Here is a 13,784-nt window from a genome sequence, read left to right on the forward strand (position 1 = left end):
TGGTTTAAAAGTTGTCAAATTAACTCGTCAGAGCAGAAGCTCCAACAGGCAACAGTTCAGCTGCAAATTAGACTTCTGCATAAAACAGAGCAAGACAGTCTGCTGCAGACATCTATATATCAAAATAATCACTCAACCATCCTGTCATATGGCTCCAGCTCATATTTATCTTACCATGTGGCGCAGACTGAGGATATTTACAGCCCCCTATTAACATTAATATGTGCAATCAAGCCTTAATGAAGTTTTACATTCCTCCAGTAAAACTCTCACCCCTGCCTCCTCATTACTCTTCTGCTCCCGCTCAGCTCAGTGCACTGCCGCTGTTACTAATGCTGAGTCAATTACTACTGCAGGTGCTGAGCCTAAAACTGGGCTAGGGGGTGTGTGTATGTCAGTGGGGGTTGGGATTAGGTGCTGTGTTTGTTGATTTTCCTGAGCTGTGGATCTGCCAACAGGGTTTTCAGGCTAATTTTAAAAGAAAGCAAGTCAATTAGGTTGGTGCAGAGAGGCAGAGAGGGCAAACAGGAGATAACCTTTGATCATTAAACAAAAGTAAAGCGCTTAATTTTTACGATTTGCATTTTGACCCATGACACGAGTTCTGCTAATGAAGGTAAATGTCAAATGTTCACCTTTATTTACACTTTTTCACTGTCACATTAAATGAATTGGCTCTTTTACTATTTTGTCGGCGTGCAGCTTTATCTGACCACTCACACCTGACACCATTATTTAAATAGCTTGGTTTCAAAAACACAAACCCTGTAAAGGCTTATTTTTGCTGCCTTTACCCATGAAAAAAGAAATGCACTTCCCACATACTTCTATGCTTCCATTAAGAGCTTTAGCGATTCCCAAACCGAAATCCTGGTCCAAACATCCTCGGTTTTGGTTCATGATTCACGAGAATGGAACTGCTGACCTTAGGCTCTATTATCAGCAAATGAAATGAATTTTTTCCTTTGGGAAAATAGACGTACACAGCAAGTGTCCTGTATAAAGTTAAGTTACATTTTGGTGTATAGGGGCACATTAGGTGGTCAGAGACTATAAACATTTTTGGAGTGAAAGAAACCACAGACATGACCAAGTCGACTGTAATAACGCAATAGATTTTTAAACTGATGGATGAACATGTGATCAGATCAGTCAGTCGACATTATTTGGCCCCACTGCTAAGAGAGAAAAAAAACCTAAATCAGAAGATATAAAGGTACGATGAGGGACAGATACACAGTGGATCAGGAATTACAATGGGCTTTTCACTGAGATATTAATTGGTATGGGTTCTGCTGGATTGCTTCTTTGTCTTTTCCTCATTAATGGAGCAACTCAAGAACTTTTCAAATCTCTGTTAGCCTCCTTAGCATATTCATACCGGGCTTTCAATCCATCTTGTCTCACTTTTAAATACTCTTCACGCAGAGCCAATTCATTGTTTGCTGCTTTAGTTTTCATTGCCATTCAGTGGGAACCCTTTGTTGTATTGTGGGTGGATTCTTTTGTAATGGAAATGACAGTAACTTCCAACAACTGCGTGAAAAGCCGAAACACACAGATTAGACTTTGGCTTTGACAAACCTACACATACATGAAGCCTTCACAAACATACACAACGCACAGATTCGAGCATATCTGAACAAGCTTACATGGACAAATACACATTCTATGATATACATGAAGATTGTCAAACATAGGCTTACACACGTTCACACACACTGTATCCTTGCACACTATGATCCTGACGGGCTTATTGTTTGTCCTTGACATTTTCATGTTTTTGATAAAAGGCTGGTATGAAAGGGCCATGTGTTGACATCACAAGTCTTCAAAAGTAGAGTGATTTCTTTGTTCCCTCTCGGCTGACTCAGGGGACTTCTGTGCCTAGGGTGGACTTGTTAATTAACCACAAGGCTGTTTGCTTGAAGTCCGTGTGTGAAGAGGCACACACAAAGTGGTAGCCAAGGAAGAAGTGAAGTAGCCTCCCACATCTATCCTTCATTAGCACTGCAGCCAATACTCACTTGTTATTGTATATGTAGAATCAGGTCAGTTTTAATACAAACATTCTCACATTCTCTCTTTCAATAAAAATTTGTGTCTAGCAGCAGAGCTAAGAATCTTGTAACCAGGTGTAGCTCTGGTTAAGCTGTCCAGTAAAAAGAGACTTCTAGATTCTCGATATTTGTGTCTGTTAACCAAAATATGTATTTTTACATATATTTATGTACATATTTATCGTTGAATATATCAAAGTATGAGTAAAGCATTACAATGCATAAATGATTAATTTGCCAGTTCTGGTTTTGAAAGTACTTGGTTGTTGTATGGCCTTAAGAAAAACAAATACCTACAGAGAGTGAACGTCATAGAACGACCTACCTAGTGTCACAGTGGTAGCTGAAAATAACTGAAAGAAAGAAATCTAGCAACAATCAGCATTTACTACATTTAAATAGTTAGAAGCTAAACGGATATTACTTCTACATCCTCTTAACCACTTTGAAAATATAGGCAAGAAGCGGTTGTGCTGTTTTGGAGTGGCAAAAATCAAATGATTTCCGGCAAAAGAACCTTCTGATTTCATCTTGGTGGAAATAACATACTTGAAGGACATAGATTTGCATACTCGCTGACGCCCAATTCTGGTATCGGCATCTTAAAATCTCTAGTCTTACAAAATTGCAGCAATCTGCTAAAATCTGATTTGGCTTCATTGTTTAGTGAGATATCATGCTCATACTGACATTTAAGGGGTGGTATTTTTGCCCCAGCCTTTTAACAGTGGCAGTCCTCTTCCAACAACCTGTATCGATGCATCAATCTGATCTACGATCGTGTGTTTGTGTGTGTTTTTCTGGCTCTGGCACAGGTAGAGCACATCCTCACTCTCAATCCCATTTACAAATGTCAGATTATTTTCTCAACTGTGTAAACATCTGTCAATTAGCACAACACAGCTTTCTGAATCACAACAAAATAATGAGTGATTAAGAAGTTTAGGGAGAAAGCTTATCTAATAACAACAGGACTATCTATCTGTTACCGATGCTTGAAATGAATTATACATGTTTGATTGAAAACTAAAGCAGAGTGTACAAAGAGTCTAGCCGCGGTCTGGCCGGTGTATTAAACTGTCTGTGTGTCTCTCTCTTTCACAGTGCATGTGAAGGCAGGGACGTGTGAGGTGATCGCTGCCCACCGCTGCTGCAACAAAAACAAGATTGAGGAGAGATCTCAGACTGTCAAATGTTCCTGTTTCCCTGGACAGGTCGCCGGCACCACTCGGGCCATGCCCTCCTGTGTTGATGGTATGTATCACTGGCTGCACAGTCCCACAGTGTGTGGTGTTATTAATGTGCTTACAATGATCAGTTATTTCCCTGACTTAAAAGAGTGCAGTGTTAATTCAGGCAGAATGTGAAGCTGCAACATAAATCATCAGATGTGATGGTACCACACACCTCAGTGCTGGTGTATGTAGGCCATGTGTGCTGAAAAAGCCCACATGGCAAGCAGGCGACACTCGGGCAAGATGATTAAGGATCGAGTTAGATCGAGTTAGCTTTTAATGCTCCTACCTTTCCTAATTCCTAATTTGTATTTACAGGGAGGTGGGACCACACATGGTTAAGTAAATACTAAAATCATGAGGTTGAACTGAGTGAACAGTATCCAGTACACTATTGGCTATGTTTACTGTTGGCAAATTATCTGGGGTGTCTGATCAGTGGTTGGCATTGAAATAGAGGAAGTAATGTGTTATAGTAACAATTGTATAATTAAAATGGCAGAATAAGATCGTTTCCGATTGGCTTTGATTCACACAGTATTGCAGTGTATCGTATTCTTCTAACTTTTTGCTCTGTCAAAAGAGACTTATTTACATTAGACACGTTTACAGAAATGGACGGAGCCTTCTCTGTGTTCAATTCCTCCATAGTTGTGCATGTCTTCTGAAAGCTAACAGATACGAATGGTACAGATGAAACAGAGCAGTACCAGCGGAACTCGTCAGGGGGCAGTGTAGACAATGATTCAAGGAGAAACGTTTTTTTTAATGTTAAGAAATTACAGGCGTCTATATGATGTTACTTCACCTGAGCAAAGTGACAAACAGCTGCGTTTCCTTTTGTTTGAGAGTTACATTATCACAACCTCCTACACAGTTGCCATATTTGTTTTCTCGACTCTGCGCTGACCTCTAGTGGAGGTATTGGCAAAAAACTATACAAACGTAAAGGACGCATAGTATGTGCAGTGGCGGTTACATCGTTTATAACAGACTTATCTCTGTTCCTACATAAAAGCAGCATAAATGAGTCTTAATTCTGCTGATACGCTCCTTCCACCCCCCCAACCTCCTGTTTACGATAACTGCTGCTGCTCCTGGTGTAATATCTAATTCTTTATAGGGGGTGGGGAGGTAAGTTCTCCCAGCACAGACCCCATTACTGTTTGTATTCTTTGAGGGTTCATTGGAAGAGCAAAGCCATTTGCTGCAAATGGCCAATTCCTTCACCTAAGTGTCACTTACTGAAATATAATTGTTTCTCAGTGGCCTGTCCTTATACAGTAATGTTCACAAATGGAAGTTCCTTTATGAAATACTGTATATTATTGTACTATATAACATACGTTAATCAATTTAAACCATGTTAATAGTGTGTGCTTCTCTTTACTGAAAATTTCACCTGTTTCCAAATCTATTAATTTCTAACTAAGGTTTCTTTCATCTAATTAATAATAAAAACAACATAGATGAATCCATACGCTCTTTCCTAATAGAATCGATATTCACATACACATACTCTCAGGTGAAATTTGACCTGGTGTTGCAATAAGTCTCACTATTATACTTTCTAGCTGATGAATTTTGACAGGAAGACAACGGGTGTCATGTGCGGCCATTAAATCATAACCATTCAATTTATGTTCTTTTGATCATGAGTATAGTCAAAGAATCTATAATTTTATCTTTTCAAAAATGAGGTCTGATTTCATCTAAACTATGTCTATTGACCATACGTTCCAAAATGGAATGTAAACAGACTATGTCACAAATAATTGATGCTTTTCAAACAAGCAAACCAGCCCGTGTCAGACGGGACGACAATACAAGGGTTAAATAAAATTTGAGGATTGAAGTCAACTTTGATAAAAACAGCAAAGACATGATGTCAGAACATATTTCTCTGTTGGTGGCCAACATACAGTGGGTGTCGTTGTACCAACACTGACTATTCATAAAACAGAGACAGACATACTGGAGCAGTGCTCCGTCTGTCGCTGTGTTTCTCTCCAACACTGTTTCCTGCTGCTAACTTCAGGAGCCTGATTAATTATAAATGCAGCCACAGTCCATTATACTTGTGTGACAAATTCAGATGAGTTACAAAGATGATGGATGGCCCAATGTTTTATTGCACCCACAAGCTATTTTAAAGTAATGAAATGCCTACTCTGGCCGTAACCCAAATAAATTGTTAAGATATATAACAGGAATCTGAACAATCCAAAGCAGTGAAAAGTTGCTTCACCGTTCAGCAAATAACTGTGTATTTGAGACTTCAGTCAATGTTATGATAGGATGAAACTCTGCCAACTTGACTCATGATAACAAACATAATCTACAGAAAGTGTTCTCTTTCTGGAGCTGCTTTGTTGACAATGAATGAAAGGTTGACTCTGTATACCCAAATGTTTATTTGGCTTTGTTTTGCAACAGTGCTGACAATTCAAAGCTACAGAATTTACCCATCCACCCGGAAAATCCCCCTGGCTACTGTTTCTGTGTACACAAAATCAGCATTGTGCAGCCCCTGCAGCTATGACGAGTGGTGCTTGATGAAATCAAAGACTGCAGTCTCTGCAGCCCTGTTGTTTCATGCTTTTGAATGGAATCATTCTCGAATTGGTCTTCATTTGAAATTAATGCAACATACTCGCACAACACAACCCTGACTTTTAGGTTTGAAACGGGGAAAGATAAGAAAGTCAACTTTGAGTAGATATTCAAAAATCACAGTTAATTGCACACACTGCCACGAATATAACTCAAAAAACACAGTAACGAGACGTGCCAATGATTCTCTTAGCTCTTCCACAGAATTACTACATGTTTATGATTTAATGTGAGTTTATTAGAGATGTTACGACACAGATTAAAGCATCAGAAATGCCTCCGATACTGCTGAAAATGCTGAGTCAGGCATTGGAGAGTATGTGAATCTATTTAACAATCCAATACTTGATTAAAGTACATTAATTTCCCCCAGATATAACTGCAATTTTCTTTTCCTACAAATCAATTCTTCTTCACCGTTCACAGCTGTTGCCCTGCACTGCCACAGGCTAGTACTGTTTTTAGAGGTGGCAAAGAAGATGACGTGATTTTCAGTCGTGTAGCATTAGCCACAGCTATTTCAAAAGTTAGCAATTTGGTAACATTTCATGCTGGCAAGTAAAACAGCAACAGTTACCCAATGTCAGACGTCAGTTTTCAGCAATTTACAAAATCCTGGCCTTGGAATTGGTATTGGGAAGAAGAATAAATAGTATTGGAACATCTCTCAAGTTTATTGTTTATCAGTACATACCTCAGCCAAACCTTACACCATATCTCATCATGTTATCCAAATCCGCTTTTAAAATGTATTTCTTTAGGTCATGCCCCATCCAAACCTCCACAAAATTCCATGGAAAGTTGTTGTATGATCCTGCTAACTAACAATTAAATGCAGATGAAAACATGACCTCCATGGTGGAGGTTATAACACTGAAGTGTTCATGTCCGTCATTTGAAAAAGGGAAATGAACCATGGAAATCATAAATGTTTTGCTGGCAATACGTCAACATACACTGAGCTGTCTTACAGACCACGTGGTGATGACTTGATGAAGGTCTGTGTATGGCTCTGTACACTTACAATTTAATATGACTAAAACACCTTTCATACTTTTGATTTATTACTTTTGAAATACTTCCTGAGAAATTACTGCTGTTGAGTTTGACTGTGCAGAGAGTGCTACTAATCCTGTGGGAATTGTGTCACTGGATAAATGGCTGTTTATTTATTTAAGTGTTACATTACTAAGTTGGAGTGACAGTTACTTAAATGCTTACATGCTACAAATCCAATTATCATCTCAGTGACTGTAAAAAACCACACAGTCTTTGGAGTACCCGAAAGGAAATGAAATTCCAAATATATATTTTTTGTATACATGTATATGCACACATCTTCTACCATCTTCTACTGGGATGGGTATTATTTTTTTTTGGTGATAATTATCATTTTCTAGTTTCTGTTTTTTTTATATTTGCATGTAGATCACAGCATATATCGAATATCTCTTTCATGTGTTGGCCCCAGCTTTTGGTTGAACAGGAAATGTAAATGAATCGTGAACCCAATCTTGACAGTTAGATCTATACGGTATGAAATGTTTTTCAGTAACATGAAGGTATTCTGGTTTTTAAAATTGGACATTTTGAGACCAACAATTTTACAAAAAAAATATTTAGAATTATTATTATTATCTTTATTAATAAAGACTGTCGTGCTTTTGCACTACGGGCCCCCAAACTGTGGAATGACTTACCAGCTGAAAGTAGGCATGCTATACTTCTTACTAACTTTAAATCTCTCTTTAAAATGCGCTTTAAAAAAAACAAACAAAGAAGCGCTTTACATTTTTCTGCCGTGGAAAAGCTGGTGTGTTGACATAATCAAACAAAGCGCAACACAGTGCAATGGTAACAGAAGTGAATTAATGATGACACAGATGAAGCGTGTGACATAAACTACTGAAAACATGATGAAAACATCAGATGTGAGACTTTGATGTTCCTCAAATAAACACATGAAACAAACAAAACGTCAGATTTTTGTATATGAAGCTTGACTGTTGTTCTTCTAATTACATCATCTTATCATCCAACCCCTAATATTAGCATAATGGTACTGGATGGGAACACAAATTAGTGCACTTATAATATTTTGTCTGGAAAATCTATTTCAAATTTGCACATTTGGATGGAAATTTAGCAAAGGAAAGCTTAATGTCAAGGCTTAAGAATTTGTAGTGGGGCAACCAATTGAAAACATACCGAGGAACATTGAGTCGTGTCTATATCAAAATAAATATTTACAGCTCTATCTCTATCTCTCCATCTCTCTCTCTCTTCCTCCAGCCTCCATTGTAATCCAGAAGTGGTGGTGTCAGATGCATCCATGTATGGACAGTGAGGAGTGCAAGGTTCTTCCCGACCTCACAGGATGGAGCTGCAGCACAGGCAACAAAGTCAAGACCACAAAGGTCGGTGTGCACATCATCTTTCTTTCTTTTATATTTCTATATTCCTCTGTTCTATCTTGCACAAATTCTTCCCATCCCTCTTTTTATGTATACACATATATATATAAAGGTGAACGCACACACACGCACACACGGTCAGAAAACACAAAGTGACCCACTTCCATGTATCTCCTGTTATATACATCTGTCCTCTCCCCTCTTATTAGTTTCTACCTTCATTTGTTTCTCCTTTGCACTCCCTATCACTCTTTTTCTCACCCAATTTCTCTCTTTACTTTCTCCCCCCGCCCCATCTTGGATCTAACATCAAACATTCTCTGAAGAAAAATAAGGCCAGGAACAGGAACAAGGCACACACACACACAACACAAAACACACACACACACACACACAACACAAAACACACACACACACACACACACACACACACACACATTGAGGGAGAGAGAACATCACACTTCCCTTCACTCCCACTTGCCCTGCTTCCCTGGGTTTGACTGGCATGCCATCTGACTCGATGCAAAAACAACTCACCACGTTGGATACACTAGAGTGGGAATTGTCCTTGGATAGTTTTTATGCTCCAATTCACCCGTAAAACTGTATGTGCAGTTTGTGCATGTTCATTTCATTTCTCCACATTTTTTCCGCCACTCTCCCATCATCTTATCTATATATGTGTGTGTGTGTGTGTAGGTGTGTAGGTGTGGATGTACATCATGAATGGTTCCTGCTCAGTCCCCGTCGGCACCTGTTGGCGTCCCCTCGGTGGCTTGATCCCGAGCAGCCTGTGAACTGTCTGTCACAGGAGGGGGAATATCTGTGCGAGACTCACCTCTTGGCTGTGTGGCTCTGTTTCTAACCTCCATCCTTCTCCCTGCCTTCTCACCCTTTCATTATTCATGGCCGGGCGCAGACCTTTGTTTTTTGCCTAAATAATTAATCGTAGGCGTGGTCGGAAGAGAGAGAGAGTGCATCTTCTTGGGCAAAAAGAGAGGGATGAGAAAAGCTTTTCAAACTCACGTGGTCTCCTGTCTCTTTACCGCTGTCTCTTTCGCTAAAACACTATTCTTTATCACCTATGGCTGATAAAGTATTCCTTCCCAACGTTTTTTCCTCTGCTCACCTCTCACCCAGCAGAGTGGATCTCGCCCCTCAAGTTACACTCTCTCCTCCTTTCCTTCTCAACAGCAACTCCTCCTATTCTCACCCTGAAAGACTTTCTCTGTCATGCTGGGCCCCAGCTCAAATTGTGTTAAGTTGCTCATGAGTGTGTAACTGAACTTCTTCAAGTTATAGCTCTCATTACAGAGGAATACAAAAAGAGAAAAGAGACGAGCAGAAAATGGCGGGGTGGTCTTAGAGTAGGTAATAGGCATAATTAAAGAAAGAGGTTAATCAAGCATGAGTATGATGTAATGAATGAATATGTGAATGCTGTTAAGAGGCTGCGGCATATATCAGATCTGTTGCATTTAGTCATAAAGTGTGTATTTATGATTTTGTGCACATGATCAAAGCGAACCAGTAGGAGCCAGGCATCGTTTTATCACTGATTCTGTCATATCTTGAAAGAGCACAAATATTTGCTGTCTCTTGCATTCAGGTCTTTGATCAATGATCTGCGTGTGCTTGTGTGTGTGCGTGTGTGTCTGTTGTGTGTGTGAGTCTGTGTGTACACACTATTTGAGCGTGTTAGCTGATGTGTTTGCCTGATGATGAAAAGAGTCATGTTTTTTTCCTCCTCTGATGTGGTACGCTGAGGTCAAGACGAGCAGGCATCCAGATCAATAGCATCGAACGTTCTCTTATAGTCCCATTACGACCCGCTCGTAAATTGAAACTGACGATGAGGTGAGAGGGAAAGAGGATGAGAGAGAGAGAATGGGAGAGCGAGACACACACACACACACACACACACACACACACATACGAAGAGCAGCAGAAGAAAGAGGCAGGTGGAGATGGATGAGAAAGAAAACAACAACTAACAAGTAGAAAGCGGAGAAGAAAGGTTGAAGGCAGAGGTGTTAAAAGAATAACACTTTAAAAACCAAAATGCTGGAACAGGTCAGCTGATGAAGAGCTTATTTTTATACACAGCACACAGAGCAGGCGAGACCACAAAAGAGGGTTTGGCTCTCTCTGCCCTTCCCTCCATTTTCTGGCTGGGAGCAAACAAGAGGAGGAGAGGAGGAGGGCAGAGGGAGGAGAGAGGGAAGGGATAGAAGACAGCTCGATCAATGCCAAATAATATCATATGGATGAGCAGACAGACACGGCTGGGCTGCCAGGCCACTGAGCTGTCATACACAGGAAAGCAAGGGTGTGTATGTGTGTGTGTGTGTGTGTGTGTGTATTTGTGTGTGTTTGTGTCTGTGTAAAGACCTGCAGTCATCTACACGTATTAACAAACAAATGACAAGTCGATGTCAGTCGCACATGTAATTTACTTCCTATGCAGTTCGCCAACATCAACATTAAACAGATGTGGCAGTCTGCAAACAACATAAACCTCTTGAGGAAAGATATTCTGAAGGCACTTTTATCCTTTATGAAACAATACAAACTGTAAAAACCTAGAAAACGCTGTTTAAAGTCATCGATGAAATGTCTAGATCATTCATTTTAAAAGATAGATGTCATAGTCTGTGAGATGTAGGAGAGAGGGGGGGACCTCTGCCTTGTGGCCAAAACAGCAGCCATTAGTGCAGATAGTAAAATAAACAGCAAATGTGTCCTATGGGCCCATGGAGATGACATCTAAACGCTGCTTTTGTGCTCTTGTAAATTGATATCTAAACACCTAAATCCACTTTCTAATTGGGCACAAAACCGCCACTTGCAGGCATGTTAGAACAGACAAGCCGGCAAACACCTGAAGGGATTTTGAAGTAGCACCTTCAAGCTGGCACAGAGACACGTAGCATTGTGCTCGCACAGTGAACTGGCATGACAATAAACGCCTGCAGACTCTTTGATCAGCCACAGGAGTAGATGCCTGAAGGCGGTGGGAGCGGGCCCAGGAAGGGTGGCCTGGAGCCTATTGAGAGCAGATACAGTAGAGGAGCTGCCAGCTCGGAGGAAACGCTCCTCTGATCTCCCTCAGTGATGGCTGGCCTACACACTTTGTTAGCTGGCACCTGGGCTGGACAAAAAGCTCACTCCCTCAAGAGGAACATACAGGAGGGACCGCATGTTTTGGGGGCCTAAGGGGGGGAAGTCACAGTGAAACACAATGACAGCTAGAGAGAGAGAGGCATGCAGGAAAACTGAAAAGCTGTCATGGAGAGTCTGGCCTATTACAGGCCCAAGCACTGGCAGTTATACAGCAATTTGTGTCTGTTCGGTCGTTGGCTGGTAGAAAAAGTCACCTAATGGTTTGATACAAACCAAAAGTGAGTGTGCGAGCAAGAAATGGAGAGAATGGCCGACGAGATAAAGAGGCCATGTGATTAGAGCAGCCGTCTCGACAAACAGACAAAATGACACGGCAGCGGGCCAGGCGCTGGGAGGGAGGTGTCGTGGGCTTACTTCCACGATTCAAGCTGTGTCTCGTTTAGTCTCTCGCCAGAGGAGAAAGAGGTTGTGCTAGCCACGTTGTCGTTGCTCCACCAGCAAGAACCATTTCAGATAATTTCCCAAAGAGTGGGCCGCGCGGCTCCACAGCGCATTATTCAAAACCTCCAGTTGACATGTACAAGCAGCACCGGCCTCATACTCTGCTCTGTGACCTTTACCGTCACAAGCTGTATCCTCACTTCTATTCTGGGCTATTTTAAGTGACCTACTTCTCTTCTCCCCATTTCAGGTGACCCGATAGTCTCACCCGTCTCAAAACAAGAAGGAGAAAATGGCGGTGGAGATACTGACACAGCACAATGGACCAGTGGTGAGGAAACACACTCTGATGGACTTCAATGAGGAAGCAGTAATTGTTTCATTTTGCTGAGGATATCCCGAGAAATGGCGGCTGAAGAGACAGGACTCTAACACTGGCTGCCGTCACCTTTAACACAACTGAGTGTCCTTGGTCTGTAAATGCAGAGGACTACATTACCCACAATCCTTTACTGCAACTACAAACTTCAACAAAGTGAACTATGACCTAACCACACACTGGATTAAATGACAAAAAAACGACTTTCTTTACGGCAACCTGTAGTCTTCATCTCTCTTCTATGGCTTAGTTGTGTTCCATATGCATACTGGAAATGAATGCAGGGGATCTGGTTTTTAGACCGCTACCCTGTATACTAGAAAAATAAGGGGGTGGATCCAGAATGGCGGTGTCATTTAATCCGCTTGACATATTTAAATTGATTTGTGCCACATACAACACACTGGATGCTGTCAAATTGTTTCTCAGACCTGAAACTGAACCTTTTTCTTTTTCCGACTTCACCTCCATGGACATGTTTTACCTTGAATCGTTTGTGGCTCACCACACGCCATTTTTTTAAATGGGGGAGACAGTTTAGCAGTCGTCTATTTTCTTTTGTTTTTTTGACAAAGGAATAAAAAATCCTTTCAGGGGTGAGGTTAGACTAATACCAAGTAGATGTTACGGTATATTGAAACATGTAAACGTGTAAAAATGGTTCATGGATTAAATGGGGTTAAAGATAAATTGATGCTCTAATGGTTTTAATATCTGTGTTTTTAAACGCCTGTTAACCGCTATTGAGTACATGTGTCAGTATTATACGAAATGAATAAAACCTTTCAAAGGAAAAGATATGTCTCTCAATTTTGCCTCAGCCTCACAAAATTTTCTTTTGTGAAGATTCAGGTTAAATTAAGGGTTGTTTTGTAAGTGCTCCACACTCCACTCACAGTGCATCACACATTATATACTGCGCATAAAACTGCAATTAATAAATCCAAAGGAGTGCATCATTGCACAAATTGTGTGTGGTAATTCATTTCTAAAGAAACATTGAAGCAAATAGAAACTTAATAGAATCAAACACTGGTGAAATGTGTTTTAGCCCGTAAATGTCATCAACAACTGTATTTCTCTCCCGTTATTTTTCATTTTTTTTTTCTTATCTTGACATAAAAAATATAGCTTTTTTCCCCCAGCTTCTGACAAACTGCATTGCAGACTGTTTGTCATAGAGAGAAAATATGAAATACTGCACTTCCCTGGGCGTCTTCTGCGATGTGTGACATGTCATTAATTAGCTGGTTAGAGTTCAGAGAATAGCATTTACTGAGCTCCATGTAGTGCTGAACAATCCAAGCAGTATTACAGGAGGAACACGCACACTTGGCTGGATTTTACACCACAGCAATCCCAAGCATATGAGGAAGAAAGAAAGGATATTTGTATGCAGCACATTTCAGCCAGGACGGAGAAAACAAACCGCGCTGGTAAACATGATTGATTGCAGGATGTTGTGGCTCTATATTTCTGGGATTTTGTGCAGCTCGATCAACAGGTGAGTTTTTTCCAC

The 13,784-nt window shown here is 40.6% G+C and overlaps 1 protein-coding gene across 1 annotated transcript in view; it reads left to right on the top strand.

Annotated features, from left to right (window-relative positions):
* The window catches only part of LOC128442347 (chemokine-like protein TAFA-3), a 76,470-nt gene extending 63,453 nt beyond the window's left edge, over positions 1-13,017 (top strand). Inside the window, exons 3-5 of the mRNA XM_053424766.1 lie at positions 3,165-3,314; positions 8,201-8,325; positions 12,137-13,017. Of these exons, the coding sequence (XP_053280741.1) occupies positions 3,165-3,314; positions 8,201-8,325; positions 12,137-12,148 (287 nt within the window). The 3' untranslated portion in view covers positions 12,149-13,017. The remainder of the gene's footprint in view (positions 1-3,164; positions 3,315-8,200; positions 8,326-12,136) is intronic.
* The last annotated feature ends 767 nt before the right edge of the window (positions 13,018-13,784 follow it).

This window comes from Pleuronectes platessa, chromosome 6 (assembly GCF_947347685.1).
Source record: "Pleuronectes platessa chromosome 6, fPlePla1.1, whole genome shotgun sequence".
NCBI classification, from domain to species: Eukaryota; Metazoa; Chordata; class Actinopteri; order Pleuronectiformes; family Pleuronectidae; genus Pleuronectes; species Pleuronectes platessa.